A 20,096-nucleotide genomic window follows, 5' to 3' on the forward strand; every position below is an offset into this window, starting at 1 on the left:
CTCCTCTGTGTTGATTGGCTCTGTGGCGGCGGTGGGGCCCGGCGCGGGCGGCGGTGCGCCTGCGCGGCGGGGGCCGCCGGTCTGTCGCCGCTGGATGACGCGCCAGCCGCGCGCCGCCGCCGCTGCCCTTCGCTGCCGATGAGGCGGTGCGCGTGGCCGCTACTGCGGCTCCCGGCGCGCGCGGGGCTCGTCCCCCGCCATGGCGGGGCCGCCGCCGCCCGCCTGCGCCCCGTCGCTGCCGCTTCATCCTCTTCCTCAGCCGGAGGGGACGGCAGCTCGCGGGCCCCCGACACCTCTCTCTTCGTGCCTGTGCCGCTGAAGCCCGTCGGCGACGCGGCCGAGGAAGACGTGGGGGCCGAACTCACGCGGCCGCTCGACAAGGGTGAGTGCGGGCGGCCCGGAGGCGGCGGGAAGGGACCGTGAGGCGGCGGCGGCGGGCAGGGTCGGCGCAGGCGTTGCCCGGCCTCTTCCCGCCAGGACCTGAGGCGTGCTGCCCCTCCGCCCTCCCCGCCTGCGGGGGTGAGGCTCCTGGCGAGGGCGGAGAGGAACCGGCCGGCCCCTTTCGGGTTGTTTCCTCGGGTTTTTCTCTGGAGAGCAGGGGGTCTGGTCTGACCGGTGCCCGCCATGGTGAAAGGGGGATAAAAGCTGTCAGGTAAAAGGTCATAGGGCCGGTAGTGATTATTTTTTTTTTTTTTTTTTTTCCTACTAAGGCCCATTAGGTGTGCCCCGTGTGGAGGAAAAATCTGTTGGCCCAGTTCCTCCACTCCCTGTTTCGGCGCAGTCAGGGTAAAGGTGCTTGGCGGGGGGGCAGGTCCTAAGCTAAACTGAGATCGTGTGGCCTTCCGAAATCGTAACTGTGTCTGAACTCAGAAGTCATAGGTTTCTCAGATACTGCTGTTATAGGCAGAAGAGCATCATCAGTGTGTGAATGTGCCTAGATCAAAATCGGGCAGAGCATTCAGTATTTCTAGTTATTAGCCATCAGCGTTAGAAGCTGAAGTTTAACTTTTAGTTAGAACAGTGCAGGTTGGTCTGTGTGTTCTTGGGTTTGCACGTCTTAAAGTATGAGCGAGTAAACTTTAAGCGTAGGCTTCTGTGTATCAACTGGGAAAACTGTGTCAAGAACTATGTGCTTCAGTGCCGTCTGTGTTATGAGAGCTGCTGAGTATGTCAAAAGCAGAATAGGGTGTTTAAACCGAGTAAAATAACATCCTTCTCAATGTTCTGCGTTTCTCTTTTGTCTATCTGCTAGGTATGTGTCCTGTCATTTTACCTGACACGTTAATTTTTTGACATTTAAGTGGAAACAGAGAAGAAATTCTGTTGTTGACCTTTAGATGCTCTATGCTTCTGTTCTTTGATGTCTTTATATGTAATTATATCTCAGGAACTATTGAGTGAGCTGTAACTGCTTTTTCAGTGTTGGGGTTTTTTTTAATTGTAACTGCTTTTTCAGTGTTGTTTTTTTTTTTTAATTGTAAACCATACGTCCTGTTTGTTCTTCATCTGTGTTCAGTCTTCTGCTCAGGAAAGGTCGTCTTTTATCTATCTGTGCCAGAACATTATCTTTAAAGACTTGGTAAATAAGAAACAAGTTTGTGATTCTTCTGATGTTTGGTGACCCCAAAGTAATGAGGGTGTAAATGGAAACCTTTTCTTCATATGTTCTCCTAATTAAGTGTTTTGATGGCATATTATTTATATTAACTCCAGTTATAGGAAGCATGAGAAAATGATCTTGAATTGTTCAGAGCCCTTAAGAAAACAATACCTGGCCCTGACAGCTAAAAGACCTAGCTAGGAGGGAAATCCTGAACAGCTGTAATGCATCAAATCTGTCATTTTCAGACTTGTCTTTTGAGTGTTAGCTTAAATTAGTAGTGCATTCCTCAGATACCAATAAACATGAATGGTGGCGTCTTACTTGTACATTACTCATTTATTACATAAGCTATTATGTTGGATTTCTTCAAAGTTGCAACTAAAATGCTCCAGGAAAATGAAAGTATAGTTTCTATTTGGCCTCTGCTAAACTTTTGAGAGAGAACAGATTGGCTAAAATTATTTATGTTCCCACAGGTGAAAATGAACTACTCCAAACAGCCTGGGAGACTTACAAGGAATACCAGCCTTGTATGGTGCTCATCTGGCTTGTTGGCATGTAGTGCTGACAGTAATTTTGTGTTTTGGAACCCATCAATTGTGTTAAAGAGGAAACTGAATGAGACCTTCCTTAGCAGATATCATCCCGTTCTTTTTTATGAAATAAATAATCTTCCTCTGCTTCCCTGCCTCAGATTCTGACCACACACAGTATCATGCATCTGGGTTTTTTTTTGGTGTGTGTGTGTGTGTGTTTGTTTGTTTGTTTTTATAATTTGAATGAAGGTACTCTGTCAGATTCTACTGTCAAATGCTGAACTAGATTCAGTAAAGAAAAAATTGTATTTACAGGCTTTCTGGTTACAGCTTGTGAAGAAACTTTGTTACTTATAGTGTGCATAATTCCAGTGTGAATCACCTTGTTAACTTGCTGAAGTGATACAGCGCTCATAGTTTTCACACTAGTCAAACACTGTCAGTATAACAGAAGCCTTTTTAGATGCTTACTTTTGCAAAACCATTCTAACACACCTGCCGCTTAGTGGAATTCATTCACAGCTGCATCTGTTTTCTGTGACTTCACACGAAGTGGATCCTTATGAGTGATGTATGCTTTCAATTTCGGAGTGTCAAGTAGGTTACAGTGAGCATGAATTTTGCTATTGAGCTTTTTCGTACAGAGATTATGGCAGATTATGTCTTTCTGCACCCTTTCATTGCTTTTACATTAATAATGTTTCTGATATATTTTTATGATGATGATGTCCTTCTGAAATGCCCAAATGTGCATGTTATGGGTAACAATAGAACCATATGAAATTACTGTTTGATGGAATGACTTAAGAGCTAAGTAGGTGTTTGCCAAACCCCTCGTATAATTTATTCATCAAACAAACTGATTGTTGAGTGACTAGGTAACACATGAGCACATTGTAGTGAAATATCTAAGGAGCAGTTATGTATAAAAAAGAAACTATGATGTTAAAATGAGGTAGGAGGGTGAAAGGGACAAGAGGTCTGCTCGTGCATGTGATATCAAAAGAAAGGAGTGTAAAGAGTGATGAGAGAAGATACTGTAATGGTGATGTCCAGTCAGTACAGAGGTAGAAAGATTGGTGCCTGGCTTTGTGATCTTCAGCACCAGACCTGAATATTGCCAAGTCAGTGGGCAGCGCAAATTAGGTTTGCTTTGAATGTGTGCCTCCTGGTATGGTGATGATCCATGAAGAATTTTTAAATAATTATAAACAGAAAAATCTACTGTATGACAGATCAGCACTTTGTGCCCCATGGCTTCACAGGATCCTTGATACAGTTGTTGATTTGGAGCCCTAACACTCAGTTGTCATATTGAATGTCAGTTCTGTGGCTTCAATTGTAAGACCAGGGGCTGTGCTTACTGGTGAGAAATGTAAGCTAGAAAAGATGAGGTATTGTCAGCGATTCATGCGTCAGAAACAGGTGGTGCCAGAACAAGTAGATTAGTCAGATGCACAAAGTCACTTGGACTGGACAATAGAAGTCTAATAGTTCTGGAGGAATTTTATAATACAGCATTTCAGCTGTCCCCGGGTAGCCTACAGGCTTACTGAAATGGACTGTTGTTGTCTCAGATGGAGAAAATTGACTGAAAAGTCTTCCTGCAAATAGGGCTGAAACATCTAAACGAACCTGATACATTGGAGGCTGACTGCAAAATTTCTGAGTTTAACCATAGCGTCAGGCTGTCTTTTTACACGGAACCTTAAAAAAATTCTGCTGAGAAGTCAAAGTAATTGAGTAAGAGCTAAAATGCTGTTCTAGAATGCATAAATGGTAAAGAAAGGGAAATCTTAAAACAGGAGTGAATAATAACAAGTGTGACGGTAGAGGCAGGACACAGATCTCCTGAGTAGGTGCCCTAATTGCCAGCTGTTGCTGTAGAAATGGGTAATACTACGTGTAGTCAGATTAATCTAATGTGGGCATGTCTAGTTGGACTGCAATGCCAGCTTTGTTTAGTTTTGATATACCTTATTGTTAAGACAAATTTTTGTGCTTAGGAAGGATCGTGACCTTGGTTGTTGAGGGCAGCCATGGTCCCAATGTCACGTTGGTGTGGATAGTAACAAATGTTCTGGCATTGACCTTTTCATCTTGTAGCAAGGCCAGTAGGGTGTGAATTTAGCTACATGGCTGATGATTTGTTAACTGTTATAACTTCTTATGGAGGCTTTGAAGAGAATTTAGTCCTGTGCTTTCTTTTAGTGTAGTGTTTTCCCAGCTGTCTTTGATTTCTGTGCCCTTAAATGTTTTCTGATGAGAGTATGGATGCCTGTGTAGTAAATGTAAGCCTGTTGACAATCTCGCTTAGTTACCTTTGTGAGCATTTCAGACTGTAATTTAATCTGTCAATAGACTACTGTAATGATGCACAAGGTATGGGATGTAGCCACTGCTCTTGTGCTTCTGGATTTGCCTGCAGTTGAATTTTTTCCTTATTCTTGTCACCTGATGATTTTCATTATGCAAAGTGGGTTATCTCTGTTCTAGAGTGTAGTTTTTTAGAAAGAGCATCAAGGTTGATCTCAGGGGAAGCTGTCTATGTTGTGGCAGAGACTTCAAAGAGTTACAAAGTTAATTGCAGAGAGCTTGGCAGTGTTGTGTTCAGTCACTTGTGCTGGCAGACCAGTGGTATGCTGCCTTATGTGTGAGTCCTAGCATTTTATAATACAGAGTTTGTAGACTTGAATTTTCACAATAACATAAGTTTATGGATAGATGCTTATGATATTTGCTAGGTTGGTGGGAATTTCTGATGTCACAGACGTGTGCTATAGATGGGGAGGGGACACAATTTTGCCATTGTGATTAACATTTAATAAACTAAATTCAGAGTGTACATTAGTAAATACAGTTTATTTTGCAACTCTGAACTTGCCTTTCAGGGGAGGGCATGCGTTTATTAATAACTCTATAATAAGAGATTTTGTATAAACTAAGTAATTTGTGGTATATATGAAGAAAGTCTGTTAAGTTCTGTGCTCTCCTCCTTTACTTAATCTGAGAAATAGGAATAATACTGCATTTGGTTTCCCTAATCTTCCTGGAGAGTGTGTGTCTTGGAAGCAGTGTGAAGTCTCTCAGAATGTTTAGTAAAAGCAGTTACTAAGTGGTTTAAGCAGATTAACTTTTCACATTAAAACTTGCTGTTTCCTGATAGGTGCTGATAAAAAGCAAACAAAAAACACCCCAAAACCTTAATTATTTTGTTCCATAACATGTTGGCTGCAGGTTCCCACTTTTGTGTTTTCCTATTAAGTACTAGGGAGAGCATCTCTCAAATACTGATGTCATCTTCATGGCAGTTCTTACTCTGTGGCAGTTGAAGATTGTTCTTTTCCACAATAGGCTCAATCATGAATTGTGTTTAATTTAGGGAGAAATCATTTGAGTCTATTCAGCATGGCAAAGACTCCCTCTCTCCAAAGTAATGAGACTAGGAGCTGTGATCTATCTTTGGGTCAGCAGAACTGATTTAATTTTGAGCAAACTAAAAAAATGTTACTCTCTTTCTGCAGGTGAAGTTCTAAAAAACTTAAATAAGTTCTACAAAAGAAAAGAAATCCAAAGACTAGGAGCAGAAAATGGATTAGATGGTAAGAAAATGTTCAAAGTTATTTTTTATTTTTTTTTAAAATGTGAAATCTGTTTTTATTTGGAATGTGAAATTAGGTACATCTGATGCAGGGTCTCGTGACACTGCTTGTTTAGGTTGTCTCTGTCACTCGATTCAAATAACCTTTATATTTACTTTTAATATTTCATGTTAAGGAACAGGTTTTTAATGGGCCACTTCAGTGGTTTATTGGGTGTTTACAAATATGGTTTTATGATCCCAGTGGCATTCACTTTGTTCCTTTTTTTTTTGCAGCTCGCCTGTTTCACCAAGCGTTTATAAGCTTTAGGAAGTATATCATGGAATCCAGTTCTGTGAGTGCTGATTTGCATATTATTCTCAATGATATATGCTGTGGTGCAGGCAAGTATCTGGAGTGCTTGTAAAATAAAATATGCATTTTTTTTCTTGTTTTTGGCCTGTATGCTTACCTGTGTACCTGTGAATCCCCCTACTATGCTGTAGAAGTTAAAAGTCAGTACTTCTCCTTCAGAAACCTCTGTGCCCATCCTATGGAGTGTTTTGTCCTTAAGTTTTCTGCAGTGGAAACGGAAGAGGTGCAGGTCTTAGCAAGAAGCAGCCTGTTGTTTTATAGCATCTAGTCATTGCTGAAATTATAATAGTACTGTTCAGTTTATTCCTCTCTTAAAAATTCAGTAGTCACTAGGGGGCACTTTGACAGCTTTCTCCTGGCCAGGTGGCTTTAAGTACTTGGGAATGCAGCTCTGTGACTGTGCTCTGTTTCTGTGTGACACTAATAGAAATGAGTGTTGTTTGCTTGCTTACTGCATCGTGTTTTGTAATTAGTGGCTATTAACCAAGAGGTGATGCTAGCTGGTAACAGCAGAAACAGCCTTCCTCAGAGTTTGAGCTTCAGGATTTTGGGGCATAGTTATATGTGTTTTTAATGATAGTAATTTAAAGGTTAGAGTGGCCATTAGTTTAGTCTTAAAATATAAATGTGTAGATTTTAAATGTTTACCTTCTTAGGAAATTTAAACAACCTTTTATATTAGTTGTGCATAAAATCTTCCATGTGATTTCCTCACTTCCACTCCTTATTTACATATACATGAGCATTGTTTATGTATGCTCACATATATAGGAGTGTAAAGGGCTGTTTATTGTGGCAGTTTTGAAATTTTTTAGTTGAGTTTTGCTTGTCCAAAGATGATAATTAAAAATACTACAGTTTTTAAGTTTTTTAAATCTTCACAATGATTTTGATTCATTGATTACTAATTCTCAATTTAAAATAAAAACCCCCAAACGTTGCACTTTTTTTTGGTTTGTACGTGTTTTATAATAACAGTTTTTTAGATCCAGGTAGTTCTTTGAAATTCTATAAGATTTGGATGATTGGATTGTGACCTGAAATGAGACCTTTAAGACCACGTGTCTACCCTGCAGACATTCAGAAGAGTGAACCTGGGTGTTTCTTCTGAGTTGATTTTTTTTTCTATTTTTGTTTTCTCACCTAAGGATTGTAGACTCACAATTTTGAACCAATATCCCAAGTCTTAGTAGCTTAGGGAAGTTACAAACTATTTTCTTTTTCTCTGTTTATTCATAAAAACATTTTAGAAGCTTTTATTTTATTTTATTCCAAGCCAGCACATGAATTTAGGAGGAAAAGACTAAAATCTTCTTAGGACAGAAAAGCTATTTCTCAACTAGCTTTTCCATAGCTTCTCATTTTATTTAGAATTTCTCTAGATGTGTAGGCTAGCCAGAGTGAATATACTTAAATGAGATTTTTTTTTCCCATGATATTATATTTGCATTACATTGCTTAATGAGTCCATGTACTCATGTTAGTTTATTTCTGCCATTGAGAGAATTATTGAATTTTGTAGAGAGCCAGAAGTTGAAAGAATTACATATGATACGCACCTTCAGAGAAGCTAGCAGACTTTCTTAAAAGGGTTTGTCTTCTAGGTCACGTGGATGATCTCTTTCCATTTTTCTTGAGGCATGCAAAGCAGATCTTTCCGATGCTGGACTGTATGGATGATCTGCGCAAGATCAGTGATTTAAGATTGCCACCCAACTGGTCAGTGTGTTTAAGTGGTCGTAGTGTTTTCTTAGTATCATAGAATTTCATAGTCTGTGGACTTAAGCTTTATGATGTATAGTTGCTCTATATTTTCCATTCCATTTCTCTGTTTTTACAATAATTTGTGTCAGGAATTATCTTTGTTACAAGATATATTGCAATCAGTTAAAAGGAAAACAAGCTATGAAAGTTGCTGAGTTGGTATTGCCTTTGCAGAAAGCTGTCTTCTGGCAGTATCTGGGAGGTAGTGCACCAGAACATTAAAATGTTAATATTCTCAAGGAGAGAGACCACAATAATGAGAATTATTTTGAACACAGTGTGTGAATTTCACTCTAAATCTTTGAAAGCTTTGTATGATTTAGAAGAATGCATAAGACCTAGTAGCCTCTTTATACTGTCTTTATTTAAGAACTTGGTCTTTCTGCTTTCAAGATACATTAAAAAGTCTATTAGTAAGTAAATGCTTAAGCTAATTTGCAATTTCCCCTGAATCAGTATCCAGAACACAAGGTAAATGTTCAACAAATCTGCTTTATTGTGTATGTTTTAGGTATCCAGATGCCAGGGCTATTCAGAGAAAGATAATATTCCATGCCGGTCCTACAAACAGTGGAAAAACTTACCATGCTATCCAGAGATTTTTGTCAGCAAAATCTGGAATATACTGCGGTCCACTAAAGCTTCTGGCTCATGAGATCTTCCAAAAGAGTAATGATGCTGTCAGTATGTTATATTACTTACCTACATCCTTAGTACAGGAACAGTCTTATGAATGCATGTTTGTAAAGTACTGTAGTTGCTTAAGGGAGTCCATGAAGCAGTTGTGCTTGAATGGTGCCTTTGCTCTGCAGTAGCATCAGCTCATGTGAATACCACTTGTGCATTTCCACTTTAGGCAAGCAGAATGAACATCATTGCCCTAAATGGAACGTCACTTTCCCCAAAGCACGTGTTGTGCAATCATCCGTGTAACCTGCTTCTATTTTGCTGTAATTTTTCCCTCCCTGGGTTTATATAGGTTCTACTGTCAGCATTTTCAGCGTGGAAACCATGGCTTCTTTTGACCATGACCTTTATTTAAGCTTGTATGCAAGAATTTACCCTTGCTTAATTTCCGTCAACCTTCTGCATCAATGTTTAAATATATTTCACTCAACCACCTAAGAAAAAGTTCTGTAGCTTCAGATGTGTTGAGTTGAAGAGCAGTGCCCTATATCAGGTCCCTGGAGGAAGCTTTCATAAGTACTTTTTTTTTATTGCTTCCAGCATCTTTTTGAAGGCTCCTCACCAATTGTGTTTCCAGCTGCACAGAATCACACCAGTTCTGAATGTTACAATAACACATCACTTGTTAATGCAGTATAGTGTGTATGTACAGTAGGGTTTACCAAATAATATTATGATTTTATCATTTTTTGATAAGTCTATGATTTAAAATTTGTTATTCCTATTAGTGGTTTATCAAAACAACACGTAAGAAAGATTGGCTTGTCCTAGGAGATATCTGTAATGTGTAGTGCATAGTGAATGTGGATGCCATGTAGTGATGTTCCTTGTTAGTTACTGCACTTTTTTCCCATGTGTTTAGTGTGCGTGAGGGCTTTTCACTTGGCAGCTCACGGATCATGCATAGCCCTTGAGGCTTGAACTGGGCTTTCTGCGTGGTGCTGCAGGTGGCTGTAGACATGGAAGGAGCAGCCATCTGCCTGAGAGTCAGCGAGTGTAGAGCTGACAGAGGGTGGTGGCCCCTGCTGTCTCTCACAGCTAGTCCTCGTGAATTCTTGCTGTGTGAGTATAAGGCAGCAGGTGAGACACCCAACAGGGCAATCACCAAGTGAACTGGAGGAGGCTGGAGCTCACAAGGCTCCTTCACTGCTGGGCCTTGCTTTATGAGCCCCTTGTACTACAGCTGTTCTGACAGTTCTTTTGTTGCACATGTGACAGCTCTGAAATGTGCAGAGGAAGATGTAATCTCCTGCAGGAGTAGGGGAGAGCATCTAATTACAGATACTACCTCTTCAGTTTGATAGGACTTAAATACAGGGCACAAGTCTCCAAAGGCTGGGTAGTTATTTTCTGGATAGCTTCCATTATACTGTCTTAGAAAATACTGTAATCAACTGATTCCCACCCCCCCCCCCCGCCCCCCTTTGGAAAGGAGATTCTGTTATATTAAAGAAACTTAACGTGAGTTTTCTGAATTCTTTAGAATGTGCCATGTGACTTGGTGACAGGAGAAGAGCGTGTGTATGCCAATGAAGATGCCAGACAAGCTCCTCATATTGCTTGTACCATTGAAATGTGCAGCACTAATACGCCTTGTATGTATACATAATTGTTTCAGTCATATCTGTGGTATCTTTATGTGTATTATTGCTTGTACTCTGAAGTAGCTGAGCTATTCCTTTTCACTTTTATTTGAAAAATTTCTGAACTAAGAGCAGTTAATAAAACATGGATCATCTCAGAATAGCTTTTTGATGGTAGAGGATTAACTTGATTTGAGCAACTTTTTTTAGAAAGTCTTCAAGTTCTTCCTGTGTTGTATTGCTGTTCTAGATGCTCCTCCTTGGCACATCATATTTTTCTTTTTTGTTTTAAGATGAAGTTGCTGTGATTGATGAAATTCAGATGATCCGAGATCCTGCCAGAGGGTGGGCTTGGACAAGAGCCCTTCTAGGTAAGCTTGTTTGTGTTGACAATGAACTAGTCTAACGTGACTATAAATGGCACATTAAATTCAAGCTTATCAGTCAGTATATTCATAACTAGTTACAATATGTGATGCAAAATAGAAGTATTTTTTCTTCATATGTCTTCTCACAGCAAGTTTTACTTACTGAATGTTTCTGAAAAATTTTATTTTTTAAGTTATACAGATGGCTCTTAGTTTTGCTTCCTTGGATAATACGGAGTCTTTGTGTTGTTACACCATGCTGTCCATTTATATTGATTATTTTCTAGAAGTATGCTTTTTTTGTTCAATTAACACAATTTTTCAGAGATTTCTTTATGAAGAAGTACTGTTAAATGTATGGCAACATGGCAAACATTAAGTATTGTATAGTGTTAAATTCAAATGGCTTATTTATAGAGCTGCATTGATCTATTAAGTTCTTAGAAGATTGCTTCTTTTGATAATTTTAGAATTTTTGAAACTCATTTTTCCTCAGATTTTGAACAGAAGTTTGGAATCTGATTTCCCCCCCTCCCCTTCCCTTCACTACTTTTGATGCTAAGTTTAACAGGATGATTTGTCACACTTCTTGGACTATTTTTTCCCTTTTTCTATTCTGCCTGCATTAGAGACATATTCATAATTTTAGACGGTCATGCAGAAAACAAAGCTCTTCAGTTCTGCTATGATTTGGGAGTTAGTAAAGCATAAGTAGTAAATAAAACATACTCAAAGCTTTGCTCCATTTGCTCAGTGGTTAAGAGTACCTCTTGTTTTGGCTGAGAGGGTGCAACAAAGTATTAGCTGCTTTGACTATCGTACTCATGGATTTCCAAGCATCACTTGCTGATAGGAGATAAAGAACAGCTCTAAGGAAGTAGTGTATTATGGGAGAGGGGTTAGGTACTAATTTGGGATGTTGAAGGAGGTGAAATATACTCACTGATAAGTTTAGCAAGCCAAATGGAATTTTTGGCTAACTTAAAAGTCAGCTAAAGCTACTGTTGTCTGTAAGTATGTAATATTTTGCATTTTATTTCATTGGATCTTGTTTAGGACTCTGTGCGGAAGAAATCCACGTTTGTGGAGAAGCTGCTGCTATTGACTTGGTGACAGAACTCATGTACACTACAGGGGAGGAAGTTGAAGTAAGCTTTTTAATTCTGTAAAGTTGCAGATAGAACATCAGGTTCTCTTTGGTGGAAAACAGGCTAAAATGTAGGTGTTTTTGGGAGTATCACTGATCAAAGTTATTCTTGCAGGAGTTCTTATTAAAGTGTTTCTCAATTCCTGTAAACCAAAGGAAATGTTGCAAAGTTGTGGGTTTTTTTTGTTTTGGATTTTTTTTTTTTTTTAAATGGTGGTATTGTTTTACTTAAAGAATGTAAGTGCTTTGAGTTCCCCTCAGGGAATGCTACAGCTGTTTAGAGGCTCTCTTTACAGTTCTGTTCTTCCTGGAGTGCATGGTGCCCTCAAGTTTGCTGAGGTTACCAGATCTGTTGATAGTTATTCTCCATATGAGGAAGAAAGGAGTTAAGAGCTAAGACCTGCAGAAGAAAGTGATTGAAAGATCTCTGAAACCCAACTTTTGCGTCATAAATTCTTTTTTTTTTTTTTCTTGGGAAGATTCGTTTCTGAAGAGTATTTAAAAACATAACATTTGGGCCGAAGAAAGTCAAGCCTGCATGATTTCCTGGTGAATTAGCTGTAGCTTTATATATCTGTGCATGGTGGGGGGCCTGTAATTCTGAAAGGGGACCAGTTACAGTATTCGGATGATTGAATGAAGACAGACTCTCATTTCTTGATAGAGTTGCTGCATAGCCTGTATGCTTTTTCTTGAATCGAGTTTACATGTAAGAATACATAGTTCTTCTGTTTCTTGAAAAGGCTGTGTAGTTATCAGCTTGGGAAGTGCTGCAAGTATGCAAGTGCGTAAGGTGTATGTCGCCTTCTCCCCGGTAATTGTCCCTTCAGGACTGTGAGAGGTTCCTCAGTGTTACAGTCGATTGTGATAATAACCAAGCTGGGCGATATTCCACAGGAATTTTTCATTTAAAAACATTGTTTTTGACATCTCCTTTGATTCTAGGTCCGAAACTACAAGAGACTCACTCCTCTTACTGTACTGGATGATGCCTTAGAATCTTTAGATAACCTCCAGCCTGGGGACTGCATTGTCTGTTTCAGTAAGAATGACATTTATTCTGTCAGTCGACAGATTGAAGCCAGAGGATTAGAATGTGCTGTCATATATGGCAGTCTGCCACCAGGTAAAGCACTCTTCCTTTTATTTTTAAGGGAATGTTCTGCTTCTTGCTGCTTTCTTAGAAAAACTTTTAAAATGAAGTAGTACAAGTTTTCCTAGTTTTGCGTCTCTATATAGTTAGAGAAATTAACCAACTTCCGTTGACTGGTGTTTTAATTTTGAGATTAGACCTTTATTACGTATTTATTATTAATCTTCAGATAGATGTAATTAAGTGAGGTCTGTGCACAGCTCTGGGAATGATTCAAATCCCTCCTGATCCCTTCCTCCAACAACGGCCAAATACCTTTTTTTTTTTTTTTTGGCCTATTATAAAGGGATTTGCCTTAGTGATATATAGTCTTTGTTTTGTAAGAAAAGTTTGCTATGTGAAGTGTTTTGTCATTCTGTTTTAGGAACAAAGCTTGAACAGGCAAAGAAATTCAATGATCCTGATGATCCATGCAAAATTTTAGTTGCTACAGATGCAATTGGAATGGGACTCAATTTGTAAGTACTTGGAGCAGGTTATGATATGGGGTGTGGGGCTTTTTTTGTTTTGTTTTGGGTTTTTTTGGGTGTGATACCTGCATTAATTTCCTCACTTGTTTCTTCCCAGTTTGACTGATTTGTCTAGATATAGATTTGTCTAGATAACACAGTACACACATTTTAATTCTGAAATAGGAGTCAGTTTGATGAATTTTGAAACCGATTCTAAGAATTTAATAGCTCACTTGGCCTAATCCTGTGTGATAGTAGGCATTGTTAAGATCCTTTTGATTCCCTGGAGTCAAATATGCTAGGTTGTCAAGAGTATCAGTCTCTTGCATTTCTGAAATGTAGATCAAGTTCAATCCAGTTTCAGATGTGTTTTGTTGCTGAAAGTAATGCAGTCACATTGCTATAAACTACTGAAGCAGATGATGATGACGAATGGATTGTGACCCTGTTAGAACATGATTGATGTGTGTAGGGATGGTGATTCCCCTGCAAGTAACCAGTCTTATGCTGCCCTTTTGAATATGCTGTGTCCATAAGTAGTATCTGTGGTCCCTGAATTTACAGAGAGAAAAAAGCTCAAAAAAAAAAAAAGCTTTCATTCTTCTGTAGTAGGTTGTATATTGGAAACAATTTTCAGAATTCTTCTCTGTTTTTTCTTCAAATGTTTCAGGTGTATAAAAAGAATAATTTTTAACTCTATTGTAAAGCCAACTATCAATGAGAAAGGAGAAAAGGAAATAGACTCCATTACAACCTCTCAGGCTCTACAAATTGCAGGCAGAGCGGGGCGTTATGGCTCATCCTTCAAACAAGGTGAAGTCACTACAATGCATCGTGATGACCTCGTGCAGCTGAAGGAGATTTTAAGTGAGCCTGTGCGCCCTGTGAAGGTGAGAGGCTCAGTATTCAGTTTGTACAGGTGTACTCTGGAGCTGTTTTACTGTGTTCTGATCCTAAATATTTTTTTTTTGTGTCTGTTTACAAGTTAAAACAAGTTAAAACATAAAAATGGATTGTGTCATGCCAGAGTGACCTTGAATGTATGTCCCATTTGAAGGCGCTCTTTTAAGAATTAAAAGCTCAGACACGAAAGTTCTCAAGTTCCAGAAAAGCGTGCTAAATAAACTGGACTCTGTGTGGTGCTTTGTTTTCTTGCATTTTGTCTTTCTAGATTTTGTTTCTGATGCATTAACTTAAGAACAATATTGAGGATTAATGGACATTTTTTTCTTTGTTTTCCCTTTAGGCAGCTGGCCTGCATCCTACTCCTGAGCAGATAGAAATGTTTGCTTATCATCTCCCTGATGCCACTTTATCCAATCTAATTGTAAGAATGATCAAAATATTAGCTTCTGCTTTAAAAATTAAGCATTGCTTATGGTCACTGCTTTTGTATGAATGTGCATTTCATGAACCTGACAAACAGCCTTGTGCATAGCTTTTATCAGTTGGATTCTTCTCTCTACCACATTTAGAATGCTTAACTTTTCTTTGTTATAATTAACTTGAAAGCTGTTTATGTGTGTGAATATGTTTACCCGAGTTGAAGAGAGGGCAACAATCAAACCTTTTCATTTCACCTTTCCTGTATTTTAAATGTAGACTTTTTGGTCTGAGGCTGAAAATATTAGAGATTGAAATTTTGATAAATTTATGTGAAGATTCCTGGGAAACTGGGCTCGTCATGTCAGATTTCTGTACATCTGAGAGCTACCTGATTTTTTTTTCCTGGTTCTGTGGACTTTATGGTAAAAGAGTTTCTGCTTAACTCTGAGAAAACAGATTTTGTGGGAACTACTTGATCTTATCATTAGCTGGATAGTAGAATTTTTGGAAGTGCCTAAACCTTTTAAAGTAGGAATTAAGCTTCCAATGTTGTGTTTGAAAACTAGTGTCACAGTTTTCAGTACACTGAGAAAGTCTTAGCAGCTTTCTTGGATTTGAATGGGTATTATTGTTCTCTGCTGATGTGCTGTCATGTAGCAAAGTGTATGATTTCTAACCTCAAGGTAAAAGATTATAGTTGGAGACCTCCTGGAAGACTTAGGCTCGTAGGGTAACAGCACACCTTTAAAATTTTACTATTGAGAATTTCTGGGCTAGCATAGAAGTATTAAGATAAAAATCCTGATGTTGTTATTGATCTCTTAAGTATTTAGTCACATACTTAATAAAGAAGCTCAGTGTTTCTTTGAAGATCTTTTAAAAAATCTTTCAAAGTTTTACACTAGAGAAATAATTTTGGGGGCCCATAAAAATTCCCCCTGCAATGTGCAGTGGCATCTCTTGCCTTGGATGTGTTTCAGGTATTCTTTGAACTCCTCTATTGTAATACTGTATTTATCTTGTGATTTCTTTCTTCCTAAAATAGATCTGTTCCTGACATTGGGCTAAAAATACCTCAATCATTGAATTTTGTGCTGTAAAGTTAGCTTTTAGGGTCATGCTAAGTGACAAACCTGTAAGAAGTTCTAAACATAGTAATAACTGGTTCCTCTGATGGTGTTCTTTGTAACTAAACTGTGCGCTTCCAGAACACTGTATTTGTTACTTAAGAGACTAATTGACAATGCTTAAATAAAGCATAGTGTGTTCTGTCTTCTCCTCTGATCCTGTGCGAGACAATTTAATGAAAATCCTGTTAAAAGAGTAGAGGGAACTCCCCTGCCCCCTTTTTTATCTGTGGTCAAATTTGATATTTCTAACTGTTCTTTCAGTATAACTAGCCTTTGAAACACTAAATCATTTTTTGGTTTGATAAAAAAAAGTTTAGCAACCCTCTCCTGTAATAACATCCTCCTTCATCTGGTTATATTTTCACAGGATATTTTTGTGAGTCTCTCACAAGTCGATGGGCTTTACTTTGTCTGCAATATTGATGACTTTAAATTTCTAGCAGATATGATTCAGCACATTCCACTAAATCTGCGATCACGTTATGTCTTCTGCACTGCACCCTTGAACAGAAAAGAGCCTTTTGTGTGTACCACATTGTTGAAGGTCAGCTTTTTTTTTTTTCCTCCAAAAAATGTGTTATTTATATCGGAGCAAGTGTGTCTTGGTGCATTGAGACTATCTAGCTGCTATATTTATTGTGGGTTTTATCATTACATCATATAAAATAGCTGGATATGTATTTATTTTTTTTTAGAATTGCATTCTTTAGGAGTTTATTGGGCAAAACTTTTAACTTCTAAGAACCGATTCTCATTTTGTGATGTAAGTTAGAATAGCTTTTCTGCGGTTTGCCTTGGAGAATCCTACTGCTTGCTTTGCAGGTGATCTTTGAACTGGGAGAGATCAGAGTTGTGTTATGTAGTCACTTGTGCACTGCTAAGCTTTGCACTATAGTGTGTCTAAAAGTAGTCCTTAGGAACTAAGATACCACTGCTTCAAGATGTTAGTTTGTCACCAAAAGAAAAGAATGTGGGATTAAGTGTGATTGCTGATGTTATAATGCAGTTAAATAGAATTAAAAGCCCAGAAAATACAGTGCTACAAGTTGCTCTCAGAAATACGTCATTTCACTTTTCAGGCCCGGATGAACTGTTTTACATTGTGCCTCCGGAGTGATTATTTTGAGGAATTTGTAGTCAGCTGATTTCAGTTTTTTGGGATTAGTAATTTTGTTTGGGACTGTTACTTTGTTAGATAGTATTGCCTTTGTCCCCTTTCAGACACGGCATTAAACATATTTAATAAAATAGTGTAATAATGAAACTGAAGTGATGCCCTCATGTCACAGATATTACACCTGTGCTTTATGAAACAGCTAATAATTCTTTAAAAATTGAGTGATTGATTTTAAAGAGTTAAAAATAAAAAAGTGCCTCATTAAGAAAATGCTGAGCGCTCAGATCCCCAAGTAATGAAGGTGCAGAGGGGCATAATGTCATGTCAGAGGGAGGTAGACTCTCGTGAATGCTTGTGTGAATTTAAGCCCCATTCCTTGGCAAAAAAAAAAGAACCCTTCTAGTATCAGCCAGTTAGGAAGCAGTTATTCCAAGTCATCAGTGCTCCTGAAGATTTTAAATGTAAATCTTATTTGGCTGGTTTATATGTTAGTAAAAGAGCTGAGATGTCTAGGTTTGAGAAGGGCTGATTTCTAGTGCAGATTAATCTGTTTGGGTGGCAAATAGCATGTTTCCTAAATCAGGGAACACATTTAACGTTTTCTCAATCCTGGAGATTGTGAAACAAGATAGATAACAGAATTAGGAGCAGGAGAAATAAAAAAGACAAAGTCTGTCTGCTTTGCTAGATGTAGTCCTATGCCTGCAGTGCTATGCTTTTCTGAATAGCTCTATACTTTTGTTGATTAACTGTGCATGGGCTGTGGACAAATTGTGTTAATGAGGCCTTGGAAAGGAGAGGTGACTCCTGTGTTGAGTAATTAAGTAAAAGAATGTGTGGCATTTGGGCTGTGTAAAACAAAGCAAGTATTTTCTGAAGTATTTTTTTCTATGTATGCTAACTCAAGGGAACTTAACTCATTTGGGATTTCTTCTTTCCTGGCTGAAGACTTCACTGAATCTGCTTGTTTTTCAGTTTGCAAGACAGTTCAGTAGAAATGAGCCTCTGACGTTTGACTGGCTCTGTCGGCACACCAAATGGCCGTTAGCTGCTCCAAAGAACATCAAAGAGCTTGTACACCTTGAAGCTGTTCATGATGTTTTTGACCTCTATCTGTGGTTAAGGTATTGTCTTTGTGCTTAAAAATTATTTTTATTTTTACTTTTTCCTAAACTTATGACTTACAGTCCTAGAAAAGCAGTGTCTTCAAGCCCGTGTGTATGTGGTGCAGTATGGGCTCCTTTGGCCCTTTAGAGGATCTTGACAAATGCAAATGTAGCTATGTTGTGGGAGCAAGTCGCGGGTTCTGCAGAGAATGGTTTGTGACTGACAGAGAAAGTTAGAAACAAGGTGATCCTGGACTGGAGCAGCTGAAATGCCACTTAAAATACAGTGGCCTTCCCATGCAACACGTAATTTATTTTTTTTTTTTAACTTTACATAGTATGTATCTCATTTCTGTCTAGTCATCTGTCCTTTAGTGGAAAGGTTTAACTGTGTATTGTTTTTCCTCTCTTCAGTTACCGCTTCATGGATATGTTCCCTGATGCTGTCCTTGTAAGGGATATTCAGAAAAAACTAGATGACATTATACAAATTGGTGTCTGCAACATCACGAAGCTGATCCGAACCTCGCAATCTGCAGCTGCTCCTGGCACAGCAGCAGTTGTGTCAGAAAACTTTCCTCTTTCAAGGACTAAGAGGGATACCAGGATGGTTTTAGACCGTCATGATGCAAAATCCACAGAGGCACTCTCTATCGCAGCGGAGGTTCTGGGAGAAAGAAGAGCCAAGAACTTGAAAGCCTATCGATCTGCTACAAGGCAGGAGGATCTGAAAAGCCATGGACGTGGATCTCTTGCCAACAGATTGCTGCGTGAAGGACTTCTAACACAAGAAATGCTGAGACAGCTGGAGAGTGAGTGGCAGGATCAGCACAGAAATGGTAGATATGGCCTTGGTTCAAAAAGAGGTGATCAGAATAGTTCAAAGGAAATGGGGAAAAAGAAAAAATAGGACTTTGTCCTAATTCTGTTTAGTTTTTATTCATAAAATAAAATACTATTTTAATAACTTCTTTGGCATTTCATGTTTACACTGCTGCAACTCCCTGATGTTTTCCTCCTCCTGTGGCCAGTTATGTGGAGCACTCAGAGAAATGGACTCTTAAAAGCTCAGAGGCTCTAAGTTTGCTTTTACTAGTCAGCTGTACACTTTATCAATCATGGTGTTCAGCCTAAGTGTATGATCTACTGCTATGTGAAAATTTGAACTTTGATGTCTTCTTGCAAGATATCCTCACATCATTAATAAACATCAGATATTACACTAGTAATGAATTAGCTACTCATTCCATCCCTTCCCAAAGGGCAGAGTTTAACAGATAACAAACACGTAATGAACAACCTGGCAGGAAGCTGGGTCAGAGTGGTGATAGGAGTTGTGCGCCTCTAACCTTTGTGTCCTGTGAAAATGTGGAAGGAGACTAAAAGCGTTTGTGTTAACGCATTGGGGAATGATGAAATTCTGGCCACGAGAATTTTTGAGTAAATTCCAATTCTGTCATCTGAGGGGTGATTACTGAAACAAAGCAAAATCTGTCCTTGCACTTTCAATTGTATACTTCCTTCTAGGAAAAGCTCATCACACTGATTCAGGCAAAGTTGGGGGAGAGAAAAAAAAAAAAAAAAGGTTGGATTATGATTTTTTTGGGGGGGAGGAGCAGATGTTAGAGGAATAAGTATAATTTATTTACTTTTGAGAAATTCAGATGTCTTTCTCCTTGGCTTTTGTAATTTGGTTTCATACAGATTATCTTGTTCTGTTGCACTTCATAAATGTTTTTTTTGCTTCACATGCCAGTTCGTTTGTGATATCTGAATTTTGAGAGGAGACATAAAATATTTTACTTAAGCTCACATAACAGCTTATAATTTAAGTAACAGCTTGTGGGTTGATATTTGTGCCAGTGGTATTTCCACATACTACTGTTTTATCGTGGCTATCATAAACTGGAAAAGTTAGGCGCTTACCACTTGGGGTAAAGCTTAATTTGTTGGAACTAAGTTTATTGGGAAAAGGACTTTTTTTTTTTTTCTTGATGCAGTGTCACTAAATAATGTTTAAGGCAGTGCACCAGCAGGCTGTGTCTCTTTCACACACACGCAGATGCTCTGTCATTTGTTTTTAGTGTGAGGAGCTTTTAAGGTATGATTTTGAGCTCCCAGTAGGGATACTGGAGAATGGAAAGAATCAGATGCTGAAACTCCTATGT

General features: G+C 38.7%; 1 protein-coding gene across 1 annotated transcript; it reads left to right on the forward strand.

Annotated features, from left to right (window-relative positions):
• Window positions 1–103: 103 nt before the first annotated feature.
• On the forward strand, window positions 104–19,676 carry SUPV3L1 (Suv3 like RNA helicase). The gene is made up of 15 exons (XM_063339020.1): window positions 104–382; window positions 5,664–5,741; window positions 6,017–6,124; window positions 7,700–7,814; window positions 8,371–8,539; window positions 10,030–10,141; window positions 10,423–10,500; window positions 11,554–11,645; window positions 12,590–12,770; window positions 13,162–13,255; window positions 13,920–14,139; window positions 14,496–14,576; window positions 16,073–16,249; window positions 17,798–17,946; window positions 18,343–19,676. Exons 1-15 carry the CDS (start codon window positions 139–141, stop codon window positions 18,836–18,838), a joined length of 2,394 nt encoding a protein of 797 aa, XP_063195090.1. The 5' UTR covers window positions 104–138; the 3' UTR covers window positions 18,839–19,676.
• Window positions 19,677–20,096: the final 420 nt, after the last annotated feature.

Source organism: Chroicocephalus ridibundus, chromosome 6 (assembly GCF_963924245.1).
Source record: "Chroicocephalus ridibundus chromosome 6, bChrRid1.1, whole genome shotgun sequence".
Lineage (NCBI taxonomy): Eukaryota > Metazoa > Chordata > Aves > Charadriiformes > Laridae > Chroicocephalus > Chroicocephalus ridibundus.